Consider the following 14,530-nt stretch of genomic DNA (forward strand, 5'->3'; position numbering starts at 1 on the left):
GTTCAACTACACACACACCAGATCACATGTTCAGAGAGGAGCTCTCTATAAACCACAGATTTGAGCTTTAAACAACTAAATTCTCACCTGTAGAAGTCTTAAAACTACATTTTGTGACACAATAACAGTAGTATTTTTAAATTATGCAGGATTTCTCATCACGTCACTTTACCATGTGACAGCAGCGAGCAGGCTCCTGATTGGTTAACGCGGCACGAATTGACGCCAAAGTTCAGATTTTCCAACTCGGCCGTCTGACAAGAATTCGCTTCAAATGCGCGAATGCACAAAAAGCACCAAATAAAATCAGTCGTGCATACCGCGCAAGACGGTCGATTCACGTAATTCGCACAAACTGGACACGCGAATGAGACGGAAACGCATCTATCGCGCCGCAGGACCTCCAGACGCGCGTCAACGCGCCTTTCCATTGACTTAACATTGAAATCACTCGCTCCAGACGCTCTATTCGCGTTCGGTGTGAACGCAGCGTAAGGCTAAGAAGAAGCTAATTTTTTTAAGTATAACAAGGTTGGGTTCCTATTCAACTGTCCATCCTATTAAAAACAGCTTGGCATTAAGATAAATGTAAAAAAAAAAGAGTAGGCCTATTGTACTTCACAATATTTGAAATTGAAAATCGACCCAACAAATATTCTGGTCCAGCCCTAGTACCTAGTGCAAAATAGATGTTTTAAAAGAAAATAGAGGTGAAGCAGTAAAATTCCAATAAAAATACACACCTGTGCCAAAATGTATGCAGTTGGCATTAACACAGGCAAAATGATCACAAAACAAAACTGAAAAAATATAAAAAATTCACTATTATTTGCTCAAATACGCACACTATCAATATCAAAACACCCTCCAAGCGCTCTTTAACAGTCTTTGTTGTATTACTGTACATGAGCATATATTAGTACACATTATTGTGGGCAGCGATAGGTTTGTTTCACAGATTAAAGGTTGTGGCTCAGCAAGCTTGGCTTTCAGTGTCGACTGTCCTGGGGCCTTGACCTCCAGATCTATTTGTGTTCAACACGAGCTGTGTATGACATGCCAAATAACTCTAAAAGTTCTCATCCTCAGCACTGGGTTTTGAGAGCCTCTGAGGTGCAGAGCAGAGTTTGCATATGGTGGGGAATTGGAGACTTGCAGATTGAAGAGCGCCACCTTTTTCTTTAAAATCTGCCCGATACCCATGGAGGGGAACTTGCTTGCTCCGCTTGAATCTGAGGAGCTATGCCAGTCTGAAGCAGGAGGGCTTTTCTTGGGCTGAGGTTTGACGATGAGCACAGGCGGGCTGGGGATCGTGGCCTTCTTCAAGTACGAGCTATCGGGCTGAAAAGCAGACACATGTCGAGGCGGAGAAAGAGCTCCGTTGGTCAGTTTGTACCATGGCGATGGAGGAGCTTCTTTGCTTGGTTCCTTGCTTGCGGAAGTCCAGGAATGAGCGCCCAGGGAGGAAGGAGGGCGGGCAGGGATGTTGACAGCTTTTGGGGGTTCTTTGGAGCCGTCTTTCTGGGGCAGGTTGTTGGGGAACAGGGGGTGGATCTCCAGGTACTTCAGAGAGGAGGAGGTGATGCAACCACCACGTCCTGAGTAAACGTCTTTAAAATCTCCAGTCGCAGCTTTCAGAAGACCTGAAATTGATAGGAGAAAGGGTTTGATTCATGTCTTTATTCATGTCTTTACTGGATTATGCTCATTTGCACTGCCGACTGTTATTTACAGTACAAACTGTTTAATTTTTTTATTTTGCACCGTACTTCTAACTGTAATATGCAATCACTTTCCACTGCACTTTTACACTTTTTTTCGGATAGCTTCTGCCCATAATTTATTGCACTACCTTAATCCACTGCCATATTCCTCATTTTAGCCTAAAATATCATTGTATACCTCTATCTGTAAAATTCTGTTTATAGTAATAGCAATCTGTATATTATATTATATTCATAATACATATCCACCTGTAAATTCTTTTTATAGTAATAACCATCTGTATATTATATTATATTCATAGTACATATCCACCTGTAAATTCTGTGTATAGTAATAACCATCTGTATATTATTCACTGTACATATTCACCTGTAAATTCTGTGTATAGTAATAACCATCTGTATATTATATTATATTCATAGTACATATCCACCTGTAAATTCTGTTTATAGTAATAACCATCTGTATATTATATTATATTCATAGTACATATCCACCTGTAAATTCTGTGTATAGTAATAACCATCTGTATATTATTCACTGTACATATTCACCTGTAAATTCTGTTTATAGTAATAACCATCTCTCTATTGATAGATATATTTATATATATTCAGTACATATCCATGTCCTGCACTTATGCAAACGTTGTATATCCTGCACTTGCTGCTATTGCACTTCTGGTTAGACCTAAACTGCATTTCGTTGCCTTGTACTTGTACTTGTGTAATGACAATAAAGTTGAATCTAATCTAATCTAATCTATTTGTGCAAGCAAATATCTTTACAGTGCTGTCATGAAGAAAGTCTGGTGGCCTAGAGACATTTCAACTGCTTTAAGAAATGATGTTGTTGAAGGTTTTTGTCCATGCAATGAAAGTCAAGCAAAAGAGCCAATTGACTTTTAATGTATGGACAAACAAACATTTTTTCAAAATATCTTTTGTGTTTTCACAGAAGTCATACAGGTTTTGGAGTTCATTTTCACTTTGGGGAGGAAAATAATCCAGAAATTTAAACCAACTGTACGTGAGTTTGTGGAGATTAAGCATTTTTGAGGTTTCACATGACTTTGCAGAAAGTGTGAAACCGGTTTTCTATTCGTTTCTGTGCCTGGTGAAGTCCTTCAACTTCGATTATTTTTCTACATGATGACAACTTGAACAGCCCTGAAGGGTTTACGTTTGTCTCCTTTTGATTTGCTGTCGACCTATTTGCCAAGTAAAAATTTGTGGAATTATCCCTCAGGTATTTCAAAGCTGCCTTCACACAAGAGCTATAATTTGTACCATTGTATGTACTCATTCTGTCACGGACATCTAAATCACGCATCAATTGTGTGCCAGATCAAGTCTTAACCACATGGTTGGTTCATACATGTCTAGGTTTAGCTGTGTGTGTAGTCTAGGCACTCACCAGTTCTGTGTTTCTTCTCCTTGGCCGGGCCTTTGCTCACAGCGAGATAGACGGGCGTCTGCTTGGGAGGAATCGTGATCTTCTCGATGTGCTTCCTCCACTGCGTCTGAAACAGCTCGCTCTTTTTCTCTTTCTCCATGTTGTACTGTTTCTCCTGTGAGAAAGAGAGTGTGTCAAACTCTCAGGAAACACGTCTGACATGGTTCAACGAAGGATAATCACGCTGGTTCCTCAAACGTACCCTGTACTCCTTTGAGAGTCTCTTCATTTTGTTGTTGAGGAGGAAGTACACAGTCAGCGTGTGGCAAGCTTTGTTCGTGAGCACAGCACTCAGAACCTCACTGTGTTTGTGGCCCATTTTCTCAGTCATGTGGAGCAGAACCGTATGGTTGATCTCCTCAATGTGGATTCTGAGAGTTAAAGCAAGATGTTTTAGGTCATAACGTGACATAAACGGGGAAATTAAAGCGATTAAGGCATATCAGATGACTGACCTATTTAAGTAAGGAACTCCGGTGTGAGGGTTGCCCAACTGCAGCCACGAGTCGGCCATCACTTGGTGGATGTTGGGTCTCTTTTCGGGGTCCGGCTCTAGAAGTCTCTTCAGCAGATTGACGGCCGCTGTGAACACAGACAGGAAGCAGTGAGGAGTTGTGCTTTGTCACTTTAAGTAAACAAACCATTATAAGAATGTCCGATCTCTAGGTTTAATTGAATGCTGTGAGTCAAGGGATGACCGTCCTTGAGATGCTAAATAACGGTGTTATATAACGAGGCTAATCTCATTTCCACACTGCATCATCTTCTAGTAATATATCCTGTCACAGGTTTAGTAGTGAATGAATCACCTGTTGTTGAGAACGCTCACGTACGTGTAACGCAATGGAAAAGTCCACAGGAACCGATTAGCCGCAATGTTGACGCAAATTGATCTGAAATCCTGTGGCATCATTCCGGTCAGTGAAGTGCAATGGTTATGGTATTCTAGTCAATGGTAAGATGACTGCTAAACTACAGACTATAGAAAGAGCTTAAGTCTTCGGAAGGTGTACAGATCGTATTATTAAGAACATCCTATCATTTCTTCTTGAGACTGAAACTGGTTTTTCCTGTGGTTGAAGAATAAACCGGCACTTATCTGGCACGTTTGCAGTAAACATAGTGTTCATGAGCTGACGGTTTTGCTCTGAGAATTTTGAGTATGTGTTTGTCGCCATTAAAAAAAACGGAAATTTAAATGAGAATTACACAACGGTTACAAGGAAATGTGCAACCACTGTCATTATGATGACATGAAAACTAAAAAAAGTATGTAATTTATGACCTATATAACGATTTCATTAAAAAAAAAGGTTAGTCACGCAATGGTGTCGACACTCGGGAATGTTTACAAATCCATTTTTTTCTGACTTATGTAACTCTGTTGATTCATGAAGACTCTCTGCTTTATTAGATCTGGCTTCTCCTGAGATATTTCAAACACCAGTGGACTTCATCCCTATTGTTTTCAATTAAGCATTCAAAAGCAGGACTAAAGAACGGTGCCGTCCCACAAGCACAGCATTCATGCTCAACTTTAGGAGCATGAGACCCATTAGACCGTAATTGGGAGGCTCATTTTCAGCATGTTATAGTTGCTTGTTCTTGTTTTGGATGTGATGTTTGTGCTCATAAAGACTCTGACAATACCTGAGGAGATAGATGGAGGTAGAGGGTTCATATCCTTGTCCACCATCCTCTGATGCAGAGCTTTCAGGCTGAACGGCTCCACAGTGAATGGAAGGGTCCCGGTCAGCATGGCGTACATGTTCACTCCTCTACAATTAAAAACAGACATATAGTCAAACCCAGAACACATGAGAACTTAGAACATGGCGTTTCACATTTAGTGAGCTCACATTGACCAGACGTCCACTTTGGGCCCATATTTCTTCCTTGCGAGAAGCTCAGGAGCGGCGTATGCTGGGCTGCCACACTGTGTGCTGAAGGGATCGGAGTATCCCAGAATTCCCGCACAGTTGCTGAGGCCAAAATCTGCAACAGAGGGAGGGTCGTGTGTAAGATGATGTTTGTGGCTCATAAAGGAGACGTGTAAAAGGCTTCTACGACGGCTAAATAAAGGCCATGCGTTTGCCAACAGTCTCAGAGGTGAGAGGTCGCTCGGTTTTAATGAGATGCTGATTACTCCATCAGCCTTCACCACATGATAAAGATGAACACTTTCATGACCCTTCGCTTCATTGGGATTAGTAAATCTCAGACGATGCTTACCGATCAGTTTTATGTTGTCCTGTTCATCGAGGAGGAGGTTTTCAATCTTCAAGTCTCTGTTGAGAATAAATAATGATTTAAATGACGTTCAACCATCTGAGCGATAAACAAACTAAGCCACAATAGTCTTTAATGCTCACTGTGCTCTAAAATAGACTTATGGAGTATCTACACGTGGTTTCTTCCTAAGTTTGACCTTTAGTTCCTCACCTGTGAACGACTCCTGCCCTGTGCAGATGCTCCACCGCCATCACCAGCTGGCGGACGTATTTCTGGGCTTCTCTTTCGTCCAGCTTTTTCTTCTCATAAATGTGGTTCATGAGGTTTCCCCCAGGGCAGAGCTCCATGACGAGGTAGTAGCTGTTCTCCGTCTCCAGGATGTCCAGCAGTTGGGTGATGTTCGGGTGTCGGATCATCTGCTGGATCTGGCCTTCACGCCGCAAGTTCTTTGTGACATACGAATCCTTTTTGGCCTTTCTCTTGTCGATCACTTTCACCGCCACCTGTGAAGGGAAATAAAACGTCAAGATATAAAACGCAACCCGACTGTTAATGCTCTCTTTGTGTCTGGAATTATTCCAGCATCCTTGAACAGGTGAGCCGAGCCAGACTGAGCCAGACTCTTATTTCACATTTGCCGTCTCCTCACGTCTCCAAGGTTGAATGTTTGACCCGAGTTCTTGTGGAGGACTCAGTGGGGGAAGGATAAGGACAAATGACCGATTTGTAGCCGCTCAAGCACTTCCAGTTGAATGTCCAAATGGCCTGTTAATGCCACCCATTTGTCACAAACATGCCGTAAACCACTAATGCTCTATAAACATTGGGGTGAAAAAAGCCCCCTCAAAAACACACATTCAAGGGCATTCAATGGAAGTGAATTGGCTCATTTGTTAATGATTTTGGTGTGAGGGGAGGGTCTTTGTTCAATATCAAACAAGCTTTCTTTGTCCCTCTGTGTGCTTTAACAATAGCCTCAAAGAGCCCCAGCGTGACCTGAGAAGACTCAAAGGGCGACTTGGTACAAAAAGAGACCGATGAAGAGGTAAGTGGATCCAATTGAGGAGAATCCCCTCCCTAAACAATCCGCTAATCCCAACCCATGGATTTCAGTGGGAATTGATACTTTTAAATGTAAATTTGCTGGTCGCACCTCCTGACATTTTAGGTCATTTGACATTTTTGAATTTCAAAAAAATGTAAAGAGTTTCTTATAAAGGAAATATTGTAGTTCAATTTGACATGTGACATGTATTTTTTTTTAGGAAAATAATGAATTCGGACACAAAAAATACATGCCACGTCACTGACCCATATACTGACAACCACCAATCACAGTGGAGATGAGAGTCACATGATCAATTAAAGCTTTGAGGAGGACAGTACTCATATATAGTCATTCACACACACACACACACACTAAACACCATCACGGTAACACACATGACATTGTAAAAGTGCAATAAACATTAATTTAACAACATTAGACGTAACATAAAACCCTAATGTACATAACTGATTAGAAAAAACTAATAAAAACTAAAGAGAAGACATCAAATGTGTCACGCAGGGAATTCTGGGAATGTCAATTTACGGTTTTTCACTGTAAATTACACAATGACTTGTTCTTTTTCACTTCCAAAAACTGGAAATTTAACGATATTTTACTGTTAAATGTACGGTTAGATCTAGTACAGTTATTCACTGTATATAGCACGGAAACTTTCTGTTAACTGTTTTTAACCGTAGCATTTTTACAGTCTTTTACCGTTAAAATCACAATCATTTTTTACTGATATGTCAATTTACCGTGAATTAAAGATTGTTTCTCTTTAAATGTTTGATGAACTTTTTATTAGTTCTAATGAATTTTAATCAATCAAGCCTCATGACAGACAACGTCTTACAAAATTGAGGTGTAAACTCTTTAAGTGTTATTGTTTTTAAACTCATCATTTACTCACCGCAACGTCATTCCAAACTTCAATGACTTTCATTGAGAACATAAATAGAATTCAACAGAAGTCCAGAGAAACCGAGTTTGGTTGCCAACATTCTTCAAATGATCTTCTTTTGTGTTTCACAGATAGAAAGTCATACAGGTTTGGAACAGGTTTGGAACGACATGAGCAAGAGTAAACAACAAAGTTCAATTTAGGGCGTCTAAATGTGAAGTTTGTTGACTGCATCTGCAATAAATTCACTGATATCTGTCCTAGATTTATTCATTAATTTCTTTACTGCAATATGAGTTGCACTGACGCTCCAGAAGGAAAGCCGGGGGTGAACACTTATGCATTTGAAGATCAGGGTCAATTTAACTTAATTTGTCTTTCTGGAAACATGTGAGTATCTTCTGTTGCTTCTGAAGGGCACAAATAAAATAAAAAAAACTGTGCAAAAGTGTTCACCCCCGGCTCTTAATGTGTCGTGTTTCCTTCTGGAGCGTCAGTGAATGTTTGAAGCTGTTTTTAATAGTTGTGTTTGAGTCCCTCAATCGTCCTCAGATCTCAGAATCACACACACACACACACACACACACACACACACAGAATCACACAGTCACTGCTGGAGAGGCTCGGATATACAGAAGATGCTGGAAAACTGCAGGAGCTGGAGGATTTTTCTGAAGAACGTTGGTCAGGACAAACAAAAGACTCAAGAACAACAAAGATGATATTTTGAAGAATATGGGGAACCAAACTATGGACTTCCATAGTAGGGTAAAAAATACCATTTTAAATTCTCATACTTCAATGAAAGGTTAGATTTCTGAAATAAAAGATCTAAAGTATTAATGAAGCAGATTTATCTTCACAGGCTTTTTTGTTCATATTTACCGGGTACCAAAAACTTTGTCCACGTCTATATATACCGATCAGGCATAACATTATGAATAACACTGAAGATATCTCCATCACCTGTTAGTCTGATCGGTGTATATATTTATAAAATATCTCAACCTGATGAGCAGGGGATGATGTTTCTGGCATTCGTCCCCAAAGACCAACACAAACTGATTTCTGGCTGCTTTGTAAATAAAATGCAGCTTTATACTCCATATTAACAACAGAATAAATCCCTAAATATCAGAGCCGTGGTCCATCCATAGACGACCAAAACAATTCAGATGTTATTTCTCTTTTCATTCTCACATTCAGACAAACAGATCAACTCAATGTCGGGAATAACAAACGCAACGGCATTTCTAGTTTTCATATTTAGACAATGATATGAACAATGGCAGCGTTCAGCCAAAGATTTTCCAAGAGTTTCCAAACTTGTGAACACAAAAGTGATATTTTGAAGAATGTCTGTAACTAAAGAGTTGACTTTAATAGTGTTTTTCCCCATATTATGGATGTCAATGGAGTCCATCAACTGTTCAAAATATCCTCATTTGTGTTCAGCAGAAGACAGACATTCACACAGGTTTGGCTGACCTGTCCCTTTAAGTCATGGTTTATGCTGGATTATAAGTCATATTAATATCGACTGGATGCTTTGTTATTTCTCTTTTAAGAGAATGATAAATATGTATTGTACAGTTACATGCAATAGTGAATGATGCATAATTACATTATTACAAACCCTAACCCAACTCTATAGTAAGTCATTAATATTACTCAGTATTTTACACTGTACACTCTAAAAAAAAGGTTCTATATGGCACCAAAAATGGTTCTTTGACTAAGGTGCTATATAGCACTAAAAAAGGTTCCCCTATGATTATGAGCCAAGAACCATTTCTGGTGCTATATAGAACCTTTTTTTTTTTTTTAGAGTGTATCAAAATAAAGTGTAAGCACATATTATGGGGTTTGTCCAGAGTCTCTCCTCACCTTCTCGCCGGTGATCGCATGAAGCCCCTCGCGCACTTTGGCGAACGATCCCTCTCCCAGCTTCCTCCCGATCAGATAATTCCCAACTCTTTTCGTGTGGTAAAAGTTTCGGAGGATGTCAGCCGGAGGAGCGTTGCTTAGAGACGACGGATGGATGCTGTCCGTTGCCACGGGAACCGGAGCCTTCATCCCAAAAACCCTCCCGCTGTCCATCCCCATGTCCGTTCCAGCGTCGGGCATCCCTGCGCCTGTTGAAGAAACCTGTGGTCCTCTGAGTCTACAGCCGAAGAGCTCTGTGGGAAGCAGACATCTGAGTCCCTGGTACTGAACGCCACGCAGAGGCGGATCTAGGGCATTAATTATAGGGTGGAAACTCCAAAGAAAGCGCACATAGTTTTGAGAGATTGATGGCCTGACACACAAATATTGCATCAAACCACAAAGTAATCATCTCTACTATTCACACTTGAAAATAACAACATTTCAATATCCATCAATCCATGCAAGTCAATGTAAACATTCAAAATGTTTGAGCTTTTATCACTAAAGAAGACGAGCAGTTTTATTAATATTAGGCCTAATCATATGTTTTAGTGCAAGTTAAAGAGCAAAAAAGAGAAATACAATAGCTAACATCAAAGCTCTGAGACAGGATCAGTTTCGAAAGTGTGTGAGGTGTGTGTGATATTTGAGTTTGAACACGAGACACTGAGGGATTATATCAATGGAGATTTTGCATTTCAAAAATGATGCGTTTGTTATGGTTGGAGTGAGCAAATGACTGACGCGTGTCTTTCTTTATTGTTCTCCAATTAATAAGCATTGCTTCACATTAGCGTCTCATTCTTTTGAAGTTCAACGCATTCAAATGTGAAGTCCACACAACATTACTCTTTATCAGTGAAGCTCAGTCCAACACATTAATAAACACGGTCAGCATGTTCTTATTCACGGTCAAAAACCGTGCTTCGTGTTGTACACACACCTGCTGTATTATTAACCAGGTGCCCTTAATATAGTGTTAGAGCGCCACCCAATGGACAAATAAAGAATTGCATTAAATGCCTCCTACAGGTGTGTGTGTGTGTGTGTGTGTGTGTGTGTGTGTGTGTGTGTGTGTGTGTGTGTGTGTGTGTGTGTGTGTGTGTGTGTGTGTGTGTGTGTGTGTGTGTGTGTGTGTGTGTGTGTGTGTGTGTGTGTGTGTGTGTGTGTGTGTGTGTGTGTGTGTGTGTGTGGGCATGTTTTCGTGAAATATCAGGACACAAATGTGTATAATGACATGGGTATGACACAGGTATTACAAAAAGAGGGTGAAATATGAGGACGTTCCCCATGTCCTCACTTTTCAAAATGCTTATAAATCACACAGAACAAGTTTTTTTTCACAGAAAGTGAACTGCACAGTCTGTGTGTGTGTGTGTGTGTGTGTGTGTGTGTGTGTGTGTGTGTGTGTGTGTGTGTGTGTGTGTGTGTGTGTGTGTGTGTGTGTGTGTGTGTGTGTGTGTGTGTGTGTGTGTGTGTGTGTGTGTGTGTGTGTGTGTGTGTGTGTGTGTGTGTGTGTGTGTGTGTGTGTGTGTGTGTGTGTGTGTGAGATCAAGCATAATATTATGACCGGTGAAGTGAATAACAATGTGAACTAGAGAAAAAAATGTAATGTTAAATTATGGCTATGATTTTGAGGGCAATGTTTGAAAACACACTTTTACACTTTTACTGTTGGTCTGTCAACAAATTACAGTACAATGTCATGTTTATATATATATATATATATATATATATATATATATATATATATATATATATATATATATATATATATATATATATATATATATATATATATATATATATATATATATATATATATATATATACATATACAGTATATATATATATAGATCAGGCATAACATTATGACCGGTGAAGTGATTATCTCTTCATCTCCTGTTGGTGGGTGGGATATATTAGGCAGCAAGTGAACAATTTGGCCTCAGAGTTGACGGAAGCAGGAAAAATGGGCAAGCGTAAGGATTTGAGCGAGTTTGACAAGGGCCAGATTGTGACGACTAGACGACTGGGTCAGAGCATCTCCAAAACTGCAGCTCTTGTGGGGTGAAGGACCAGTGGAGAACCGGCCACAGGGTAATGGTGGACCAGTGGAGAACCGGCCACAGGGTCATGGAGGACCAGTGGAGAACCGGCCACAGGGTCATGGAGGACCAGTGGAGAACCGGCCACAGGGTCATGGAGGACCAGTGGAGAACCGGCCACAGGGTCATGGAGGACCAGTGGAGAACCGGCCACAGGGTCATGGAGGACCAGTGGAGAACCGGCCACAGGGTCATGGAGGACCAGTGGAGAACCGGCCACAGGGTCATGAAGGACCAGTGGAGAACCGGCCACAGGGTCATGAAGGACCAGTGGAGAACCGGCCACAGGGTCATGAAGGACCAGTGGAGAACCGGCCACAGGGTCATGGAGGACCAGTGGAGAACCGGCCACAGGGTCATGAAGGACCAGTGGAGAACCAGCCACAGGGTCATGAAGGACCAGTGGAGAACCGGCCACAGGGTCATGAAGGACCAGTGGAGAACCGGCCACAGGGTCATGGAGGACCAGTGGAGAACCGGCCACAGGGTCATGGAGGACCAGTGGAGAACCAGCCACAGGGTCATGAAGGACCAGTGGAGAACCGGCCACAGGGTCATGAAGGACCAGTGGAGAACCGGCCACAGGGTCATGGAGGACCAGTGGAGAACCAGCCACAGGGTCATGAAGGACCAGTGGAGAACCGGCCACAGGGTCATGGAGGACCAGTGGAGAACCGGCCACAGGGTCATGGGCGGCCGAGGCTCATTGATGCCCGTGTGGTCGATCAAACAGACGAGCTACTGGAGCTCAAACTGCTCAAGAAGTTAATGCTGGTTCTGATAGAAATGTTCACTTGCTGCCTAATATATCCCACCCACTAACAGGTGATGGAGAGATCATCAGTGTTATTCACTTCATAATGTCATGCCTGATCGGTATATATATATATATATATATATATATATATATATATATATATATATATATATATATATATATATATATATATATAAACATTATAACCATTTTCTATATTTAATAAATCAGTTCACCTATAACCTCTCTATATTTAATGAGTGATTTTGGATACAGGTCTACGTGACTTTCGGGGACCTCTTTTATATGCTTTTCTTACTAAATAGAATAAATTCACTTCTGTACTAGATGTATCAGCATGTTTTGGAGAAGTGCCTTGTTGATAGTTAGTTAAGATGTTCTCAACGTTGAGGGAACTGTTATTCTATGGAGCTTTTGTGTGTGCGTTGCATGATCGGTGCAGGCCCAATATTGAAGATGGACGTTTTCTGCACACGACACCAGACCTGAAGACGTCTTTCTATGACCTCCTGGGTCATTGTGATCTAAAAATCTAGTCATGGGGCGACAACTAGTCTACCCATTTTAGTGATATGCTCTGCTATCTATCCTTGTGTGGAAATTTACCGTGACTGGGCATTTTCTCTGCCAATCAGAATCTTTCCACATGGCAGTAATGACGTGGCTAGACCTTGAAAACAGTAGAACTGTTCAGAAATTGTATGTTCGTTAGGCGGAGGCGGGGAAACTGTTAGAGGGAGCACAGCCTACAAACTCCTCATGAGCTGGCTTCTGCTGATGAAACTGCAAACTATTCTTCAGTCAATTTTTCTTTAATTAATCTGACTCCTGACTCTTGGTCTTAATTTTTCACAACTGGCCCTTGGTCCTAAACTGTTACCCCAACAACAGTAAAAGTGTAAAAGTGCATTTTCAAACATTGCCCTCAAAATCATAGCCTTAATTTAATATTAAATATTTGTCTCTAGTTCACATTGGCCACAATTATTGGCACCCCTAGAGTAATATCTCTGAAGTTTGTATCATACCAGTGTGACTATGAGCATGAGATTGTCCAGCCATGACTTCCAGTCCCACAGGAGGATAAATACAACCCCAAATCAGAAAAAGTTGGGACAGTATGGAAAACACACACAAAAAAAAAGAAGTGATTTCTAAATTTACTTTGAATTGTTCATTGAAGACAATATGAACACAAAATATTTCATGTTTTGTCTGGTCAAATTCATGTCATTTGTAAATATGCATCCTTTCCTGTCATTCAGACCTGCAACACATTTAAAAAAAAGTTGGGACAGGTGCAATTTAGGGCTAGTAATGAGGTAAAATTGTTAGATAATGATGTGGTTTGAAACAGGTGATGTCAACAGGTGATTGTAATTATGATTTGGTACAAAAGCAGCATCCAAGAAAAGTCTAATCCTTTAGGAGCAAAGATGGGCCGAGGATCGCCAGTTTGCCAACAAATACGCGAGAAAATTATTGAAATGTTTAAAAACAATGTTCCTCAAAGAAAGATAGGAAGAGATTTGGATATTTCACATTCAACAGTGCATAACATAATTAAAAGATTCAAGGAATCTGGAGGAACCATCAGTTTCTGTGAGAAACCCAGCAGTATTTATGCTATTATTTTACCTCTTATCAGACGAACGTGATCATCTCTGAGCTCCGCCATAACTTCCGCTAAGTGAGGTCAAAATACGAGCGTGGTCATAGATATATCGATCGTAGATGCCTCATTCTACTCATCCGTACAGGCGCTAATGAGGCATCTATGTATACATCTATGACCACACTCGTATTTTGACCTCACTTAGCAGAAGTTATGGCGGAGCTCAGAGATGATCACGTTCGTAAAATAATATCATAAATACTGCTGGGTTTCTCTCAGAAACTGATGGTTTGGCTAGATCAGACCCTTATTCATCATCTGGTGTCGTTTAAAGCTGCACTGAAACTGTCATTTGGACCTTGAACCGTTTGGAGCCCATTGAAGTCCATTATATGGAGAACAATCCTGGAATGTTTTCATCAAAAACCTTCATTTCTTTTCGACTGAAGACAGAAACACATGGACATCTTGGATGACATGAGGGTGAGGAAATGATCAGCAAAAGTTTACTTAAAAGTGAACTAATCCTTTAATGTCAGGGCCGGTGTTTTTGCTCCTGGACTTCTTGTTCAGACACACAGCATCATGGATTCTAGCAAACACCAGCAGATAAAACATCAAAACCTGCTGGAGATCTTATAATGGGCCGTGGTTGGATCTTCCATCAGGACAATGATCCGAAATCAACACAGAAATGTGTCAGTGAGCACAAACTGAAGGCCTGAGCTGAGCC

At 40.8% G+C, this 14,530-nt stretch overlaps 1 protein-coding gene across 1 annotated transcript in view; it reads right to left on the bottom strand.

The window, feature by feature from the left end:
• Nucleotides 1-9,552, bottom strand: part of LOC307118655 (hormonally up-regulated neu tumor-associated kinase homolog A-like) — an 11,948-nt gene extending 2,396 nt beyond the window's left edge. Inside the window, exons 1-9 of the mRNA XM_079804367.1 lie at nt 9,255-9,552; nt 5,623-5,915; nt 5,413-5,468; nt 5,040-5,175; nt 4,831-4,958; nt 3,636-3,762; nt 3,383-3,551; nt 3,142-3,295; nt 1-1,643 (exon numbers count right to left, since the gene is read on the bottom strand). The exon at nt 1-1,643 is cut by the window's left edge and continues 2,396 nt beyond it. Of these exons, the coding sequence (XP_079660493.1) occupies nt 1,036-1,643; nt 3,142-3,295; nt 3,383-3,551; nt 3,636-3,762; nt 4,831-4,958; nt 5,040-5,175; nt 5,413-5,468; nt 5,623-5,915; nt 9,255-9,494 (1,911 nt within the window). The 5' untranslated portion in view covers nt 9,495-9,552 and the 3' untranslated portion in view covers nt 1-1,035. The remainder of the gene's footprint in view (nt 1,644-3,141; nt 3,296-3,382; nt 3,552-3,635; nt 3,763-4,830; nt 4,959-5,039; nt 5,176-5,412; nt 5,469-5,622; nt 5,916-9,254) is intronic.
• Nucleotides 9,553-14,530: the final 4,978 nt, after the last annotated feature.

Source organism: Gobio gobio (assembly GCF_949357685.1).
Source record: "Gobio gobio genome assembly, chromosome: 22".
Lineage (NCBI taxonomy): Eukaryota > Metazoa > Chordata > Actinopteri > Cypriniformes > Gobionidae > Gobio > Gobio gobio.